The sequence below is a fragment of the Electrophorus electricus genome, chromosome 21, assembly GCF_041902795.1.
Source record: "Electrophorus electricus isolate QZ-2024a chromosome 21, ASM4190279v1, whole genome shotgun sequence".
NCBI classification, from domain to species: domain Eukaryota; kingdom Metazoa; phylum Chordata; class Actinopteri; order Gymnotiformes; family Gymnotidae; genus Electrophorus; species Electrophorus electricus.
This window is the reverse complement of record NC_137517.1, coordinates 7,850,411-7,870,418: the sequence shown is the minus strand read 5'-3', so window position 1 is coordinate 7,870,418 and position 20,008 is coordinate 7,850,411. Positions and strand designations below refer to the sequence as shown.

General features: G+C 40.7%; 2 protein-coding genes across 2 annotated transcripts; one reads left to right on the top strand and one right to left on the bottom strand.

Annotated features, from left to right (window-relative positions):
• The first annotated feature begins 423 nt into the window (after window positions 1-423).
• On the top strand, window positions 424-9,535 carry avpr2aa (arginine vasopressin receptor 2a, duplicate a). The gene is made up of 7 exons (XM_035521735.2): window positions 424-727; window positions 1,166-1,212; window positions 4,577-4,932; window positions 5,225-5,470; window positions 5,617-5,763; window positions 7,543-8,239; window positions 9,333-9,535. Exons 3-7 carry the CDS (start codon window positions 4,579-4,581, stop codon window positions 9,533-9,535), a joined length of 1,647 nt encoding a protein of 548 aa, XP_035377628.2. The 5' UTR covers window positions 424-727; window positions 1,166-1,212; window positions 4,577-4,578.
• Window positions 9,536-15,853: 6,318 nt separating this feature from the next.
• Window positions 15,854-19,716, bottom strand: LOC113576307 (translocon-associated protein subunit delta-like). Its single transcript, XM_027008307.3, has 6 exons — window positions 19,603-19,716; window positions 19,009-19,127; window positions 18,850-18,924; window positions 18,639-18,728; window positions 18,473-18,538; window positions 15,854-16,639 (listed from the first exon to the last, which is right to left on the bottom strand). The coding sequence occupies exons 1-6, from the start codon at window positions 19,649-19,651 to the stop codon at window positions 16,535-16,537; spliced, it is 504 nt and encodes a 167-aa protein (XP_026864108.1). The 5' UTR covers window positions 19,652-19,716; the 3' UTR covers window positions 15,854-16,534.
• Window positions 19,717-20,008: the final 292 nt, after the last annotated feature.

The following is a 20,008-nucleotide window of genomic DNA, read 5'->3' as shown; positions in this document are numbered from 1 at the left end:
AAAGAAAATAATAAAAGACATGCGAGCAAAGCATGGGCAAACAATCAAACACAACAGTAAGTACAATTGCATAAGTGGTGCAAAACGAATACCAAACATCCGTGCATTCGTTCAATTCATACCCCTGCAGGTTAATGTAAAAATGAGTGTAAATATTGACACAGATCACCTTCTCTCAATGCATAAATGCAAACATTGCATTATGCCAGGGTGTGTCGAACACATATTTGACCTTCCATTTAATTCATCTCTCTGGATATGTCACACTTGGGAGGTATGTGGAGGAGCACCTCTACGCCGACTCCTCCCAGAGCACAGGGGAGGGGAGCGAGAGAGAGTGAGAGAAATAAAGAGAGAACAGTCTGATCTCAAATTCAGCAGTATCAGCACACTAGTACCATTTTAAGCCAGGAAGACTTGGACACGCTCCTCTCAGGAGAATACCGATACCAAGGATAGCTCACTTGATTCTGTTTGGAAGATCCAATCATCTGAAGACACACAGACTCTCTTCCACAGCCTGGGGTGAAAGTCTCACGGTATCGGATCAGTGGTTCACATAAGCTGTACAAAGGCTGGTGAAATAACACACCACCTTCATCAACTCTGTACAAATGATGTAAACTCTGTAAGCAGGCGGCAAACAGAAGGACAACATAAGAAAGTTGCGCTGGAGCAGGATCTCGCACGTGGATGTCACGGAGCTTGGATCACACCAAAAAAGAGAGTAAGTTTTGGTTTTTTCATCATGTACAGAACCACAACCAGAATTAAGACAACTCATATTTACTGGACATAGTGTGATTAAAATTTCAGATCTCATCATATGTGCTGTGAATTGTGGTCATTTTCTAAACATGTGGCCATCACTTAAGAACTTATTTTCTAAAGAACACATCTTTTTTTTTTCTAAACTTTCCTTTAGCGAGTGGATGCATATTTCCAGATAGCGGTAGATTTGGATCTATTGTAGTTGTGCTACATGGTTGAGAGGATGTTCTATACTTGAGAAGATGGTTGAGAAGATATCATTGGAGTGAGGTTTATTAGAGTTATTAGAAGAGTGAAAATAAAAGTGCCGTTCCAGGTCATTGTCCATGTACAAGCAACATGTACTGAAGTCAGAGAGCGAACAAAGTTTGTGTCTGTATGTGTGTGTTTAAAGGGCTCCGTGGGGGAATGCTACGGAAGTAAAGACCATGAACTGATCAGGTAAGGAACTGTATGCTTGGCAGTGTCATATGATTGGAAATGATCAGCTAAGACAGCTTAATCATTCATATGCATTTGTGGCAGTCAGTGTAAAAATGACACATATATATTTGAGTGTATTTTATTGCTTGTGTATTTGCTTGTTTTTTATTATTTATATTAATATAAATATAAACGTGCACTATTGTTTAATTAGTATAATTAAAATTAGTATAATTATAATTTTATTACTATAAAAATGATTAAAATTCTCAGTGAATGAGTATTACATCTCACACCAAATGACCTGTCTCAGTTGTTGTATGTACCCCAATGATAAATGGCCATCTTGATTTCTAAGGTTTAATAGGTGAATGCTAGAGACTGACTATTTTTGAATCCATCCATGAAAATGGAATTTTTAACAGAGCATTTCTCTAAGGAAGTGCCTCATGGTAGGAGCTAGGTGTATTTCATGACTCAGGCATGGGATAGAGAGAGGGTGAGTCATCTTATCAAATTTGAAACGCTAGGCAGCTTCAGTCTGGAGATTTTGAGTAGTTGCAGCTCTTTCCAGGTGCACAGGAATATGCTGAAATGAATAGCTAATGAAAAATGAATCTACCTGACTGACTGAGTCACACTATCCTTTCATGAAAGCCTTGTCATCAGAAAAAGATTTAGCTGTGGTCGAGATTCCACATTCGGTATGGAGGCTTGCATTTATGAGCCTGGCCATTAACTTGCCATGGATTTCAAACTGAGTCACCTGTTCCATTGTAATTGTAGAGCTAGAGTGCACAACAACCTATTAATGCCTTAAAGATGAAAGAATGTTTTTATCACACTTTGTTTTGGTATCAGTCATTTGTTCCAACCCGCGTGACCAGATATGAGCCCTTATTGATAACTCTACAAAACATCAATAAAGAATAAATAAATGATATGTAAATAAATGTAGATAAATAAGTGTAGATACAGGCTGTTCTAAGAAAGGCACAATCAGAATGAGGAGCTGGGCAGTGTGTGTGCAGTTATTTTGATAGCTTGCGCCTGCGTATTTCAAACGCAAAATCATAAGGCAAGCGTTACTCTGATATCTTGCTCCCAGATAGTATGCTTGTACCTTCAGTGGCAATGCTACCCGGCATGGCGTGATCTGGGCAGCACAGCTAGGCAAAGATGATGGAGCAGGTGGAATTACTAGAAAGGAAAAAAAAAGATTTCCAATACAGATTGTCCTGTGCTACTTCATCAGTTATTTTACCAGAGCAATAAATGAGCGACAGTGCATGAAATGGGATCTTCTGAGAAGAGTAATCTCCACAGAAAAAAACAATAGAAAGGTCTCATTAATCAGCCTAAAGTTCAAAGTATAGACAGATATTGTGCAGGACAAGTCATGTAACAGCTAAAAAGCCTTCAGGAGAATAAAGGAATGCAAATGGAAATCGAAACAGCTTGGTGCCAGAGCTCTAATGAAACTGCTCACCTTTGCTATTTTCAGACAGACGTTCGAGCATTGGAGGTAAACAGTGTCTGGGACTGAATGACAAATAGCCATACAAAATGGTAAAACAAGCACAACGGAGTCACTCAGAGCACTTAAACGCATTATAATGCATGTGCCGGAGGGGCTTGGCCTCAACATTTGCTCAGGGCTCACTTGGGACAGAAGGAGAACATTTGCTGTTGAAGCTTGTGTGAGAACTCAGTTGGTCCTCAGGGCTTTAACTTAGTTAGAGCCTATTTTTGAAAATTAGGTGCAATGGTGGTATTTTCCAATCTTCTACAGACGCATACCATTTAATTTTTTTTCTCGGTCACTTTGGTGCATTTCTCGAATCATCATAATATTTTCAAAATAATTACTACAAACAGCACCACACAATGGATTACCTGCAAAAGCCAAACAATTGCTCAAAATCCTTTGTTTATGTTTAAAAAGTAAATATTTATGTCAGTGAACATCAGTGCCATCAGAATGTTATTGTTTATGCTAATATATTAGTGTACTCTGTAAGTGTTTTCTGTTGGCTAAGCTTTTGATGACATACAACAATGCACTTTTTTCTGTGTGGCATATATCAATTTCAGCAGTACACTTATACATTATTCTATGTAGGAGGTTGCTTGCAAGAGATTTGACAGAATTCACATTTATGATTTAACTGTTTGTACTGTAAATGGTTGACAAACACAGAAATGAAAGACAGGGCAGTTCATTCCCCTTCATAAACAAATTTAGAAGTGAAAGTCAAGACTCTCCTGAGAGAAATCCATCAGCTCAGAAGACATTTACCAAAAAAAGTCTTATAGAAATGTATAAATGGTTACTAGCTGGGATGCCCAATGGAGGATGGGTTACCTATTGAGTCCTGGTTCTCCAGAGGTTTCTGTCTTAATTTCATCCAGGGAGTACTTCCTTACTTTCGGGATGCTCATCAGGGATGTGGACCCATACATTTGTAAAGCTGTTTTGTGACAATGTGTGTTGTAAAAAGCGCTTCATAAATACATTTGATATGCTTGACAGATTATGACAACTGTTTCAGTGAAATAAATTATACAATGAATTAATGCCTAGACGTTTTGGGGGGTAATACTACAATATATTTTTTGTGACATAAGCAATTGATAATGTAAGAAACAGCAGACAATTGTACGTAGTCACTTTCATAAATGTGCCACAGCGTTTGCTTTTTTTCAAAAGAATGAGAAATTGCTTTTATAATCTGCATAAGTGACTATATGTTGAATAAGCAGTTTTGAGAATATCACTTCTGATCTAAGAAACATGACTGTTCTATATAAAGAGTTATTTATAAGGGCAATCCCATGAATATCCAAAACAAAAGCATGTGGCCAAGCCTAGTTTTTATTTGGTACATAAATGAAGGAAATATTTATTGCCATGTGTGACCCTTAAGTGATGAGTGTAGGTGGTGAGTGTCAGTGGTGACTGTGTAGCTGTGTAGGGTCATGACAGCATTTGCTGAAGGGCATTTCTAAGCAAACTGCTGTTTGCTACTATTAAAGACATACTTGAAATATCGCTTTAAAAAAGTATGCTAACTAGTTAGGGATGCTGAAAATAATATGTTTCACACTTAATGACCATAAAGTTTTTTTTATAAAGTGTGTTTATGTGGTAATTCAGAGTTTCATGTTGAACACATGGAAAATACACGGAGATAATCTCATATAAAAGTGATTATCTACAACATTAGCCTAGTGAGCATGTTCCAATGGATCAGTTGTTTGATATTATACCTTAGGAACAGCAAAGCCTGCAGCTGTGTTCACTTTCAGGGATCAGACATTGTCTCCGCATAGGGTCAGTGGGCAGAATATCTCCAGTGTGAAACTCATGTTGATCCCACAGGCATGGAACCCACCTCAGGCACGCCAGGCTGGAATGGGTCCCAGGCGATGGCCGCGTGGAGCAACTTCACCTCCGCCCTCTCGCCTGAGCTCGTCGGCCTCAACGGCTCACACACACATTTCTGGGTACTGCGCAACAGCTCCACCAGCGCCACCCAGATCCCAGCACCGGCCCGAATGCGGGACATTGCCTTGGCACGGGCCGAGATCGGCGTGCTGAGCCTGGTCCTGGCGCTCACCGCACTGGGCAATGGCTTTGTGCTGTGGGTTCTGCTTCGCAGGCGCAAGCACAACGCCCCCATGCACTTGTTCATGGTCAACCTGTGTGTGGCAGACCTGGTGGTGGCCTTCTTCCAGGTGAGCTCACCCATAGATCTGATCATTAACACGTCCCAGAATGCCACGGGAGGATATGGAGATAAACTTATCCCCGGCCTATACTGCAGATAAATAACCATAACTAAAAATAAGCAGGGAATATATCACATGGAAGGGCTCAGATGTTTCTGTTTCATTCAGATCTTTAGGCCTTGCTTTTCAATAGCCACAGAGCTATCTTCTCACGCCGCTATAATATTGTATGCACATACGTTAACACACACTGTGTACTGTGAATAGTACCTATCTGAACCGGTCACACTCTTCCCAGGTCCTCCCGCAGCTGGTATGGGACATCACAGAGACGTTCCAGGGGCCGGATGCACTCTGCCGCACGGTGAAGTACATGCAGATCGTGGGCATGTTCGCATCCTCCTACATGATCGTGGCCATGACAGTGGACCGGCATTACGCCATCTGCTGCCCTCTACGGGCGTACAAAGGGGGGGCAGTCTCATGCTGGAACACACCCATCATGGTGGCTTGGGGTCTGTCCCTTGTCCTTAGCGTACCGCAGGTATGAATATACCTAAAAAAAAGTGAGAAACATGTTGGGTCTCATAAATTGGAGGCCTTGTTACTTTGAACTTAAATGTAATTGCTAAATGTAATTGCCCCACCCCCTCCACCCCCTCCACACACACACCCCCACCCCCTGCCCAGGTGTTTATTTTTTCCAGGTCTGAAGTGGCCCCGGGGGTGTTCGAGTGCTGGGGCCACTTTGCGGAGGACTGGGGTCTGAAGGCCTACGTCACCTGGATGACTCTGGCTGTCTTTTTGCTCCCTGCCTTCATCGTCACTGTCTGCCAGGTAACGGACCTCTCTTGCATCCGCTGCCTCTCTCTGGTAGCGTCTAATGTGGGATTCTGACTTAGGCTTTTTCTTTTTTCACTTTGCTATTGACCGTCTGCCACTTAGCAAACACAGTCCCTATCCGTTAGGCTTACCTGTTATGTGGTGACAGCGTGGTTTCACTGCAGGGAGCTGTCCGATTCCTTCTGGCCTTTAAAGCTCAACGTTAAGACAACATCCTAATCATGTAGTGAAAAGAAACTGAAGAATGTAAGTGAAATGGGCAGTGATTGCTTTGCTGGAAGGGATCTCTTCCCTGGCATCAATACGGCGTCTGTACAGTTAGTAACACCTGCTCCCACAATGTTAGCAATTTTGTCTTAGCATTGTGGCCTTAGTGCGCAAGAACAATGTTCAGTCAGAAAAATCATTTCTCTTGGGGGCTGTGATTTTTAGTATTGTCTCTATAAACCTGTCCTATATGACATTTAAATGGATCTGATGGAAAAACTACAGGGAAGGTTTGTGAAAATTTCATATTAAGATTTATGTCCCGTCTTGTCACAAACTGTGTTTACACTCTGTAAGTGAATAAGAGTTTTGTGCTTTTAAACACACAATAGACCCAAATAGGACTATACAATAGACCCAAAAAACAATACAATATTTGTTCCTGGTGAATAAGTTGCATCACACTGTTGGCATTGTGTATCTTAAAATGTCCTGGGAGATCAGCAATCCCGACCTGCTTCAGGCACTGTGGTCAGAGCCCTTATATTTCTGGAAGGGTGTTCTACCGTGCAGATGATTCTCACCAGATCACTATACAGTTCCAGTGGGGTTTTGTAACTTTTATTTGCAAAAGAAATCATGTGTAAATAATGAACAATACAGACTCCACCGAGCCTTGCATATCATGCCCTCGAAAGGAATGCTATAAGTGCCATAAGTGCTCATTTATCAAGCCCAATATCAAATGTTTGCCACTTCCACACATTTTGCTCTAGCCTGTATAGTCTGGAGCTGTTAAAAGTTCATCTCTGTACTCCCCAAGCACTGTAATTTGGTGACCTGTCAGTCATTTTATATGCTGGGTGTAATATATTAAATATGACTTCTGTGAAAATCTGCCACTTTCAGCTATACGACTGAGAGATCAGATCATTTTTTTCTGAAGCTTAAAGGTGGGGCACATCTAAAATCCTTTCCTTTAAATTAATTTTTAGATATTTTTAGATGCAAAGCGCCTCATGGATCTGTCTTGTAACTCACTCACTCACACATTTCATTCGATGGATCACAAGTGAGCGCTGTTAGCTCTGAAACAGCGTTGGTGCTTTGCATCAGTGACACTGTGTGTCCTTGTTCCTCATTTTTATGTCATTTGTATTCCAGTTTAGTTGCTACGTCAATTCCCTCCTACCGAGCCTCCCTGTCATATGACAACTAACCGTCAAAGACACATGACACTAAGCACCTTTTTTCGAACTGCTGTCTGTGTTGTAACAGAGGGCAGCCCAGAACACTCAGAGCACTAACTGCACTCATCAGCAAGCACAAACACACAGAGGTCCATGATGGGCTAGTGTTGAGGTTAATGGCTGGAACGGAGTCCCCCTCCCACCCTAAGAGCAGCACTAGTTTGCACGCAAGGACTCCCAGCACACATGACTGTAGAATCATCGGGGCTTGAACCAGGGAGCTCTTTTTTGTCCGTTATAATATGAACTCTCTTTGACCACTCTTTTTTGAGTGGTCTGTAAGGTCTGTAAGTGATTGCAACTGTCTCACTCTCAGGTGCGAATATTCAGGGAGCTCCACGACAACATCTACCTGAAGTCGGAGCGCGTGGTGTCAGCTGACGTGAAAAAGAACCTGGTCCTCTTCCACTTTCCCAGCCTGAGAAAGCAGGATGGCAAAGCGAGAGAGCGAGGGAGAGGAAGGTGCTTGCCGAGGGAAGCCAGAGAAGAATTCCATGAAAGGAATAGTAACAGCAGTCCTTCCCCCATGCACTGTAAGATCTACAACTCCCAGCATGCACCGCAGCCAGACTGCTATGGCTTTGTCCCTCAGGACAACCAGCATGCCTCAGTCACTCGCTCCTGCAGCTGTCAGTCTCTGGATGTGCTGTCTCACACTCGCCCATACAGTCGCACGCATGCTCACATGGAACAGAGCACCTCGGCACCTCATCAAAACTGCTTTCTGAACCAGGGTCCTCGTGAACAGACTGGTGTTTGTAGCCCCTCTTCATCGCCTCACTCTGAGACGTTCACTAGCTCATTCACACCCCAGGCAGAGGCCTCTGCTCCAGGCCCCCACCCTTCTTCTGCCTCTCCTCACCCCATCACACCATCTCCGTCGGGTGTATCCAGAGCAATGTCCAAAACAGTGAGGATGACTCTGGTCATAGTGCTGGTGTATATCACGTGCTGGTCGCCCTTCTTCATAGTACAACTCTGGGCTGCTTGGGACCCCAACCCACCATCCCAAGGTGAGGTGTAACATCCAACCTTTTAAACGTCACGACTGCAACGAACAATTCTGTAAACACATTTTAAAGTCTGTTCCAAGGGTACTGAGTCACTAGGGCAAGCAGTGTGGTGCTTTCTCTCTCCCTCTCCCCGTCTCTCACTCAGCATCATAACTCAGGTCCATGTTGACGGCAGAGTGTGTGCTTTATTCTTCTTCACTGCCAATAAAGATCCTGTTTTAAATTATATGTTTGAGTCTAATGCTGCTGCCTCCCCTTAGCCAGATGCTGGTCTTTCAAAAGCAAACTACATTGCCAAAAGGTGACACGCACACACACAAACACACACCACCACCCCCACCACCCCACACACAAACACACACACACACATGCACACACAGACACATGGATAGGTTCCACTTGATAAGTGTAGGCTTTTGATATTGCTGTTCTCCATTATTATCTCCTGTTAAGGTGCTCGGGGTCACTTTTTTTCAAAGCGAATTACAGAATTAAGATCTACCCAGATGAATGTCAGTTTTATGTCTTTATGGTCAGGATGTTAGTGTTTCTTATAATATGGAAAGTGTGCAAAGTACAAATTGCATATTATAGTTTGTGTAGTACAGACAATAGGAGACATTGTTTGTCACACTTGAGTATGTTTGAGATCGATGTCGATCTCAAAGCTGCTCTAGTATTATAGGGTTATTACTTGGTGAATGGTCCATATGCTGAAAGAATTGAACTTATATGGTGATACTTGTAGTGATGCACAATATGCTACAAAGTGCATGTATCTATGTATACGTTTTATGATTTTGCAATGGAAGTGTGAAAGGTCAAATGTAAAACACCAGCTAATGTGTAATGTGCTATGAGGTGCATGTATATACACTGTATAAAAGCAGATAGACTGACCTCAGCTGTGCTGTATATCTGCCATCCAGTCATCTCATGTTCTGTGAGCTAATACCCTAATAGCAGACCACTACTGTGCTGGCATCACAAAGCCGATATGTCTCCCCCCATGATGTCATTCTCTCTCTCTCTCTCTCTCTCTCTCTCTCTCTCTCTCTCTCTCTCTCTCTCTCTCTCTCTCTCTCTCTCTCAGGAGTGGCTTTCACCATACTGATGCTTCTGGCCAGTCTGAACTCATGCACAAACCCATGGATCTACACAGCCTTCTCCAGCAGCGTGTCCCGCGAGCTGCTCACCCTGCTACACTGCCCTACGCGCCCCTCACGTAGGGGCTCCGCCCATGAAGACTCGAGCGGCATCCACACCTCCACCACCACGAAGGACAACCCGTACTGACCTCCGCACACGTGCAGGCAGGCCCACGTGCGACGCGTGCGCAGGGCACAGCTCCCCTCCCTGCCGCTCTGATGCCCAGACGCCGGGCAGACAGGAAGATTTACGAGGCTTCACACGCTGGTACCAGGCAGAGCAAGCCTGATGAGATAAAACGCTCGTGAAACACACGTGACCTGGGTCCCGTCCTTGGGAGTGCTCCACCTACATCGATATGTATGCACCTCCGGCAGGAAATCGGAAGAAACAGCAGAAGCCTGATCCAGAGCACATCTCACAGCATGGCACATTTATGACCTTGTAGACCCAATTCATGACATGAATATGATCTTATGAGAATTTCATGCAAAATAGTATGCACCCCAGATATAGCAGCTCTTCAAACTGTTTCCATCTAAAATGGCAAAGAGTGAGAAGAGACTACTAATATAGCAAGCAAAATAAATCCTATGATTAGCTAAAATAACTAATAATAATATATTGCAGATTTTTACCAAATGGGTCAACATTCTTGAACAGAGAGAATGGAAAGCCCACTTAAGAGATCACCGCTTAAGCTAGGAACACTGCACTTCCACCACACTGTATCACTCTGTCTGCCATAAATCCCTCTGCTCTTTTAACGTTCCATGCCTTCATGGCAAAGGCTGAGAAAAATAGCTTATGGTATGCAAGCATGCAAACCTCATCCAAGAACAACAGCTAGAAATCCGTCATAAAGTAGTGGTGATGAATGGAGAACAAACAACATGGACAGAAAAGCAACTCGTTAACTTGCTGGTCTTCCGCTAAGAGCCATCAGATCTCTGCGACTGCAGCACGGCTGGTCTTTAATCTTCCCAAGTTCACACATCACTCTGCTGCTGCGTTCCCTTCATTGGCTTCCAGTGGCTGCCTGCATCAGATTTAAAACCTTGATGCTTGCCTACAAAGCAAAAAATTGACCAGCCCCTCCATACATGGTCAAAGCCTGATCCGTACCTCGAGTACTTCAAACCTCAAGTACGGCTCGGCTTGAAACATCATGCTTCAAGTCTCATGGAAGACAAACATTGAGACTACTCTCTGTCCTGGCTCCTAGATGGTGGAACAAACTTCCGCTGCCTGTCTGTACAGCAGAGTTCCTTGCAGTCTTCAAATGCAGACTGAAGACCCATCTATTTGAGGAATATTTAAATGACCACTGATCCTGCACCTATGTTGAGTAACTGAAACTCTAATACTTATTGTACGGTATTGTTTATTGTATGTATTGTTGTTTGTTATAGAGCTTATGTGTTTTGCAATTCTAGGCATCAGCACTGAACTCTGTATTTCAACAGCATTGCAGTTCAATGGTATCTTGGACTCTAACCTACTGTAATGGCTATTATACATTCTATGAGCAAATGACAAAGCACTTTTGTAAATCGCTTTGGATAAGAGCCTCTGCCAAATGCCATAAATGCAAATGTAAAAGTGTGAAAAAAGACTAAAAATACAGCCACATTACATTCCATGTTCTAATTAGAGAATTATGAAAAGGGGAACAAACCAGGTTAGAATCAATTCCTTAAATATTTTGCCAGTGTTATACCAGCACCACTACCTCTAAGAAGAAGATGATACTCTATCCTTTAAAACCTTTCAAAGCATGATGCTCAGGTGCAGGACACTATTGGGTGCCACTTGTCGGGTGCCATTTAGCTGTCTGCTTTTGCTGTTCAGAACCAAAGTTGGCCTGTAATATTCGGATTAAGAAAGGCTAAAAGGACAGAACCCTTCCAGTTATAGCAGGCCAGATGAGTGCCTTAAATGCCACTCACAGCAGCATGTCCAACCATCTACTCTATAGCTTCCTCTTTTACCATTCTGCACTTACAGAGTCAGTACCACATCATACTGTATTTAGGAATGTTCACACACCAGAATAAATCTCGGACAAAATGAAATCATGTCCTTTGGTTCTTAATTTGTAAAACCATAAATTTAATTAAATTCCTGTTTTGTTTTAATGACCTTATATAGATAATTATGTTCAGTACCTATTGATATTAACTGTGCATTGAATGTGAATTCCAGAGGTTTTTTCTTGGAAAATTATTGAAATGCAATTATATATATATATATATATATATATATATATATATATATATATATATATATATATATATATATATATATATATATATATATATATATTTCACCATTGAGCTATGCTAATTATCTAATTATCTCTAATGAGTAGAAAATCAGTGACTAAATGTATTTGACCAAGTCTTTAGAATGGATCCTGGCTCTAAAAGCATGACTATAGATACTAAAAGTTGGAAGGCATATTTTGTTGATTTGTTTTGGTTGTTCTATTTTTAAGGTTGCTAGCACACCATCTATGCAAATAAGGTGCTGGAACTGGCCATGCATTACATTGCTATCCTGTTGAGCTTTAGAGACATTTAATCATTTTCATTTGACATCATTACAAATATATGTGGTCACACTAATTCTGTAAAACCAAAATCACTGCCCATAACCACCATTCAAAAGTCTACCAAATGTCTGAACAGAAAGCAGCATAATGTAATCATCTAGCTCATGCCTAAACATAGCTAATTCTAATAAAATCTTTAAGTTGAAAAAATACAGACCAATGTCATGATGGAAAGAAAATAAACGTGAGATGTAGCTTTAACCTTTAGAAAAAAGCTTCCTGTTACTTCAGATCACTCACACTGGATAATAGCAGTGTGGTGTTTTCTCTGCATCTTGTTTCACATACATGGCTAATGGCTTTAACTTGATTCACTTGTTGATTATTTTGGACAAGCCTGGGATTTTCTCTTTTATAAAATCAGCTCAAACGTTTGGCAGACCTGTTACCAGAGCAAGAATTCCTTCAGCCCAAACCTGCAAGCTCAGAGGCTGAAGATGGCAGTAGCAGAATAATGTGAACAAATACAAGTTAAATAGTGAAATCGCATATATGCAACAGAAACATCTGTGAGAGATTTTAAAGACAAGGCATTGTTAGTTATCATGTAGAGCCTTTAGCATAATCAGATTGGTATCTATAAGTGCTGGCCTAGAAACTATTATAATTTCCAATGAGAGTAGCACAGTAAGAGAGTTCTACTTATTTTCCAAAGGCACTTTTTAAAAATGCTATTAGTAATGCAGATTTGTAAGCCCACGCTTACTTAACCTTTCACTGTTCTGAATACAGTCTAAATACACACCAATTCAAAGAAAATGATTATTAGCACATACACTGAATAACCAGACAATTCCAGCTGCACAACTGGAGTCTTTTTAGATCTCCCTCAGAAGGCTCTGTACGCCATCTCTTGGTCTCACCTGGGTATTTCTTTAATCAGGTACTAGCAGTAAAAAGTTGTAATCTATTGAAGTTCCCTGTAAAAAGAACCATCCAGGTGCACTAGATCTGTTGTATCGTCAGTGGTAGAAATCTCAGTTCTTGGTAATGATAACACTGGGACATTTGGACCTTGGGGAGAGGATTTTTGAAGAAGTGGAGCTGAGACTAGAACTGGGGCAGAACTGGTGGACTGAGGAGTTACGTTTGGAGAAATCTCTCTTGGTCTTGCTCTCTTTCTCTCTGTTTCCCTCTCAAACTTTCCATCCATCCATCCATCCATTCATGGGTCCAGTAACATTCAGGCATTAATTTCTATGATGGATTTGTTATTTACCTGTTCTTTACAGTTTGAATTGTATTGCCTCATTACAATATCTAACCAACTGCAATATGTAGCCTAATTGATTGGCTTGTATTATGCTAAAAGATCCTGTGTTACCTTGAACTTGAGAATCTCAGCTCTTTATTTAGCATTATGCAATGTAAATACTTAAGTATTCACTAACCAGCATGCAGAACCAACTGTAGTTTTATAATTCCCTGTGAAGTATCCAATCTGGTGTATGTTTACTAGGTTAAACCTTAAATTAGGCTAGCTAAATGGTAAACCTCAAAGCAGGCCGTTTTAGCATTAAGCATCTTTGTAAAGTTATGCATATTCTCATCACCTATACTAGTGAATTTGCTCTTTCAAACACATTTGTTAATTATAATTTAGAGGCAGATAAATTGGTGTTAAAATTTTCTTGGCATTGAATGAAGTTTTATACACACCTGTTTCTGTTATTGATTTCAGGCAAGTAGAGTAGATGTACTTACTTAAGTAAATACAGTAAAAAAAACAAACAATCAAACAGAAACCATAGAGCTATTTAAAATTGTTTGCTTATTGATTGCTTATAGCATCACTTTGTAATCGACCATTTATTACAACTTCATTGTTTGCCTGTATTATAATATCGTTTCTTCAAATACCACATACTCTTCAAAGTTTGAACATAAATTATAGAGACACCCATTTTTCATTTATATTTCATTAATTTCCCAAAACTCAAGCCTTCTAAAAACTGTCTAAATGACTTTGACTTAAGTTTGATTTTATGGAATTAACGATAATTCTGGCATTAAAATGTTTGAAAAAAATAAGGAATATCAGCACAAAATGTACTTATATTTATGTTTACATTTAAGATATTTTAAGGGAATGTCCTATGCAATTAGGCTATTAGTAAATTTAGCAGCTACGTACAGCAAAGGCATGGCAATTTGAAGTCTAGTTAAATTCTGTCAGTAGGCTAAGAACAGTTGAGCAACAATCATGTTGCTCGTTGGGTCGTCTTTTGAGGTAAGCATTTACAAAACGTATATATAACGCCTTAGCATTAGCAGTACATGACTGTTCACACAGTCTAAACAGACTGTTTCATAATCGGAAATACGTGGTGGGTTAAACGGTTTCTGAAACTACCAAGCTCCAAACCTGCGTGTTCACTGTAGCTTTTTATGGCCCAGTTTTGGTTTTGTTTGTGGTCACCCATGCTCGCGTTATGATTTTTGCTGTTTTCGGTTTCTGCTTCTGTTAGAAAGTATTTTTAATAGCCAGTAACAATGAGTTGTTCCTTTGCGGCCTTTACTAATACCCTTATATCCCAATTTTACATCCATAAATGTAAATGAAGTGATAAAACTACCAGCATGTCTCCTTCTATACCAAATTTCCTCAGTACAAGGTTGCTTTGCGTTTACCTTGTAGCAAGTTAGCACTTAAATTGCTGAATGTGTACAATGGGATTACTAGCCAATGTTTGTAGTCTGCGTTTTCTTTTTCCCCATAGACACCTGGTATACATGTGTTCTCTTTTTTCCATTAATGGTTGCTGCCCTTACTTATTTGTATTATCCAAAAATAAATAAATTAATAAAAACATTAAACCATCTAGAATGTTGGTCATTGACTTTCGTGCGCAGGCACAATAGATTTGACTTAACCCAGTTCAGCAATTTTTGGTTAACGTCAGTTTATCGTTGTTTAGTGACTATCATGAAACTTGTCCCTGATCTAACCGTACAAGTTGACACCGGTAGTGCTGGTGAACCGATGTATAAGCACCACTGCACTTCCATCTCCAGCGAAGTCGTACGAACTTTTGGCCGTCTAAAAGTTAACGGAGAAGCTCTGGGTGATCTCCCCAGCAAACATCGCCATTACCTGGGCAGAGGTTCACGCTCGATAGCTGGATTCCTTCATTACAGTCGGTTAGGGTCTGACACAAACTAGATTAGACGGCTAAAGGCTGAATTATTACATTTCGGAAATCAGGCTAGAGGCGCGACTGTGGCACGGGAGTCTCCTAAATCAAATCATTATCAAACTCTACTACACTGCCGTCTGCTTTTCTACAAAGACGTACCAAGACATATGGACAACGAATGCAACACCCGGCCTAACGTTTTCTTGTGTAGTAGTGTGCGCAGGACACTTTAAAAAAAAAAACCCGCTATGTTTCTGATTTTTATATGCAGTATTAGCATTTTGGTACTCCAAGAAAAACGAAAATCTTACTCCAAGGAAGATTTTCAGTGTAGAAATTTGGCCAAGCAAATTATGCCAAGGCTAAGCGTAACCAGTCTCAGATAAATTACCAATTATATTTGATATTCCAAGGGGTGATGGTTCTTGATAAATCAACAAAGAATGTGAATTTCAAAACTGGGCAAGCTAGCACAGGATGGGAATGTCAGTAAGCTTACTCATCATCCCTGACCAGACAGTTCATGCATGTTGTGGTCAATAGTCCACACTGTAACAGCACCAGTAGTTTTCTGAATGACTCAAATTACTTACAAGGACTAATTCATTCATAAACAAACTTATCCTAAGAAATATTTGAGATTTACACCTATACCATTTATGCTCACTTGGTCATTACTTACTGTATTCCAAAAGACCAAATCACACCTTTCAGTTCACCTTAAACTTCCTTTTAATGTCATGACCAACATACTGAGCACCATGCTTAACAGTGCCATACCAGATGTACTGCCAAAATCCCACTTTCAGGGTTTCTATCGACATCACCAGCTTTAGCAAGTCATTTTGAACAACTACTGGACATTTGCGAAAAACATATTTTAGACTGGAACACAGTAGTAATGATAAATAATTCTGCATTACCAACAGTACTTAAAACAGCACAACATATAGAAGCTGAATTTGTTATTTAATGGCGAAGCACATAGAAAGTGTTTGGCTGCCCCCTTGTGTTCATAATTTTGTAACCAGAGGGTTCTACAGTAAAACCAGAGCGACGGAAATAAACGCACACCCACAATTTAAAGAAAAACGGCCAAAAGCAAACAGATACTGTTTCAGAACTGTTTCAATACAACCATGAACAAAAATAAATAAATAAATAAAAAATACACTGTCAAACTTAATAAAAATAAATACATAAATAGATAGATATTAGAGAACTGTTATTAATGCACATTGGACAACGCTCACAAAATTCTATCCAGCATAACAATAAAGACCATTATAGATCAAGTTAAAAAAAAAAAAAACCACAACATGGTCATATTTAGGTCAACGTATGGAGGTATTTGAGGAGGTGATAATACAACAATGCGAGTTGTGGGGGTCCTTTTCAAGCCTGGATCGTAGTCTTAGTGCTAAATGCAAAGTAGTAAACCAAGATGCCAATAGCAGCAGCCAGCACTTCTGTAGACACCCAAGGGCCACTCCATGCTCCCTACACACACACACACACACACACACACACACACACACACACACACACACACACACACACACAGAGAGCAGAGATTAACCACCACTGATACACGGGAACATACAGACAGTTCAGGCACATGCTTGCCTCCATCAGTGTGAACTAAAACTGAATCAAACACAGAGGCAAACTGGTGACACTGGCATGAGAAGGTACACTCTGACTATACACTCCTACAAAAATCTATTTATTAGAAATACAAACACGGCATTCGCTTAAATCTAGTCTTAATGTGAAACAAATCTGTTTTATCAGATCTGTGTGGACACACAAATCCTATCTTTTCAGATTCTTTCAAATCTTATCGGATTCGCGTCATTTTAAGTAGTCCTAGATTGGATTTGTGGCCTCTTGGATGATAATGGTCAGATCAGAGTTCATTTGGCTTTTGCCGAATATGCATGCGCTTAGTGTTGTCATCATCAAAACAATGAAGGGCAACAACAGCTGTTTAACTATTATCTGATTACCCAACTGCATATAAATGCATTGATCAGGTCTGCAGTTATCGAATTATTAAGTGCATGCAGCTGCGTTCAGTGAGTATTCAATGAGTATAGGTTCGTTAGACTTAACGCAGTTCCTTGCAGACCTGGCATGGTGCATGCCGGTTAGATTTTTGTCTGAATTACATAAGGTGAAGAGGCACCACACTCCCCTTAGGAAAACAATGTACCTGTGAGCACAGTGGTTTTGCCAAGCATCATTTGAAAGACTCCCTACGGTGCATTTGCACTGCATGTAAATTCATCATCCAAAAATTCACCCTCATTCATGTTCAAGGAGGAGTCGTGAAAAAAAAAAAATGTATGAAAAAAACTGTGGGATAGCAGCCAGCAGGAAACTGACTCACGGCTTTGTAAGAGGACTTGAGCTGCATTTAAATTTCTACAAATTACACAGGGCAGCTGCATATCAGCATGAAAAGCTAGTAACAGCTGTGTCTGGTTTCCCCATTCTTTATTATCAAAAATAGCAAGAATACAGAAACAAAAGTAAAAGAAACACAGCATGGAAAAAGTCTCTGACATTATCAGTGCTCCTGGTGAGTTATTTTCATTGATGGCATTTAGCCGACGCTTTTATCCAAAGCGACTTACAATTTGAGTAAGTGAGGGATAAGGGCCTTGCTCAGGTGCCCAACAGTGGCAAATTGGCGATGGTGGGATTTGAACTGGCAACCTTCTAATTACAAGTCCAGTACTAAACTGCTGAGCTACTGAATACTGAGTCATGTCCCTTAAGTGGTGAAGCAGAGGGAGAATTCCATGCTACATGCAGTGGACCCATAGCGTTAGGGACTAGAGCCCATCCTCCAACTCTTAACTCTGTTTTGTGGGAAAAAAAACAGGACTGTTGTTGGCTGGATCATTTGATTTTTCTCTGAATGTGTGTGATGTTTTCCCCCTTCTCAACCCTGAAGTGACCAACACATGTGAAACCTGCGACAACAATGCTGTGCCCAATACGTGCATTCCAGCATAACATCCATGACAATTCCACTACTGCATCAGTGTCACTACTGTGTTGAGAATGGTCCACTACTCAAATAACATCCAGTAAGGGGTGGTCCAGTGTTTATAAAATGAGCCATCATGAGGGTAGAGGGTGGCTGAAACATGGAACATGGCCACCATAAAATGGGCATAACTGAAAGGAAGTAGTATGATGTAAGGAAGGTGTTTCTAATTAAGTGTTTGAGTACAAATGTTCAATCCTCAATCAGACAGCATATCCAGTCAATGCCACATTGAAGAATGAATAATTTGAGAAAATGCTTAGTTTTCCACTTACTCTGTGATCCACATTGACCGAGAAGAGGGGCTTGATTGTGTCTATATCCTCGTTATTCCTCTGAGCCTACAAGACACGTATACATGTTCTTCAGTGGACATTAAATACTTCATATCGCAGCAAAAGACCGTTAACCTCAGAAGCATTTCAGCTATCACTGACCAACCTTGCGCAGTGCACTGTAGGACTCCTCATCGAAGAATTTGACTTGGTATGTCCCCGAGCTGGCCTGTTTGTGTGGAAGACTCCACGACACCTGTTCGAATATCAAACCAACACATGAAGTAGCAGGGCTTGCTGCAACTGGTAAGAAATCACCCACATAGGAAACCTGGGGAGACTTTAGAAACAATGTATGTCAGATAAAGAATACCAACCTGGTACTTCCCAACATCCTGGCCCCTGGTCACTGGAAACTGCCTTCCGTTGACATCTGCATACAATGCCACACTCTGATGAAAAACAGGAATGTTGTTATTTTACTCATTTAATTACTCATGTTATCATAAAGTATGCCATAAATAACCCCAAATTACTTGTACTCCATTGGCACATGACAAGCTGAGCTCCACAATGAAGACAGATTCGGATGAGATGACAGCATCATTGGTCGTGTATGTTGATGGTCTAATGACTGGATCCAGGCAACTCTCCCCTACACACAGACACAGACACAGACAGACAGACAGACTTGTACGATATCTTTAACTCAGGCAAGTCAATGTCTTTTAGCTATCGGTACTCTTTCAGTCAAACCGAAAACTGGAGCTTGTTAGCTAGCTAGACTTGCAAATGTTGCTTAAATGTGCTGACAGCCAACTTAGCTAACTCAGTCAGTCAGTCAGTCAGTCAGTCCTACAGACAGCCAGCCAGCCAGCTAGATAGATAGATAGATAGATTTATTTATTTTTTTACTAATTAATGTTGGGGTCGCAAAAGCTTTCGCTAGCTATGATAGGTTACTGTTCAAGTGAAACGGTCCAAAACTGAACAGCACAATTAAAACTTTACAGTAAAAAAAAGCAATGTAATATCTATCGCTATACTTGTTTTCAAATTAGGAATTTAATATAGCTGTCTAGCTACACAGTTAGCTATCTATTTAGCGTTAAATAATTAAAAATTATTACCTTTGCACATGCAGACAAAAACCACTAAAATGAGTCCAATCTTAATCATCGTGGCACTGCCTATGTATATCGACCGCTCGGTTCCTCCAAACGCTAGCCACGTTCCTGAGAGAGCACGTCATCGCTGGAACGTCCACGACGTTACGCTATGAATTATGGGACGTTGAGTTCGAGGATTGAGCCGCGCCAAACTTCCTAACGCATCAATAGTTTATATTAAAAATGATTTGCAGAGATTACATGCACGCTTCCAGTTACTACGTAAATATATATTCTAAGCAATACTGCTACTTAACAAAAATATAGTTTCTTTTAACATGTTCATCTTCTGAGGTCACCCCGTAGATCTTTTGTTACTTTTCCTTTTACCGCAATGAATTATGCGCTATGATTTGTATGATTCAAT

What these genes read in the sequence shown, in the direction of transcription:
- LOC113576307 (XM_027008307.3), bottom strand. Translation starts at nt 19,651, where the DNA reads ATGATTAAGATTGGACTCATTTTAGTGGTTTTTGTCTGCATGTGCAAA. An exon ending in TTTTGTCTGCATGTGCAAAG is followed by an intron (nt 19,128 to 19,602) that starts GTAATAATTTTT and finishes GTCTGTGTGTAG; the next exon opens with GGGAGAGTTGCCTGGATCCA. An exon ending in CGGTCAATGTGGATCACAGA is followed by an intron (nt 16,640 to 18,472) that starts GTAAGTGGAAAA and finishes GTGTGTGTGTAG; the next exon opens with GGAGCATGGAGTGGCCCTTG.
- avpr2aa (XM_035521735.2), top strand. Translation starts at nt 4,579, where the DNA reads ATGGAACCCACCTCAGGCACGCCAGGCTGGAATGGGTCCCAGGCGATG. An exon ending in TCATCGTCACTGTCTGCCAG is followed by an intron (nt 5,764 to 7,542) that starts GTAACGGACCTC and finishes TCTCACTCTCAG; the next exon opens with GTGCGAATATTCAGGGAGCT. An exon ending in CCCCAACCCACCATCCCAAG is followed by an intron (nt 8,240 to 9,332) that starts GTGAGGTGTAAC and finishes TCTCTCTCTCAG; the next exon opens with GAGTGGCTTTCACCATACTG.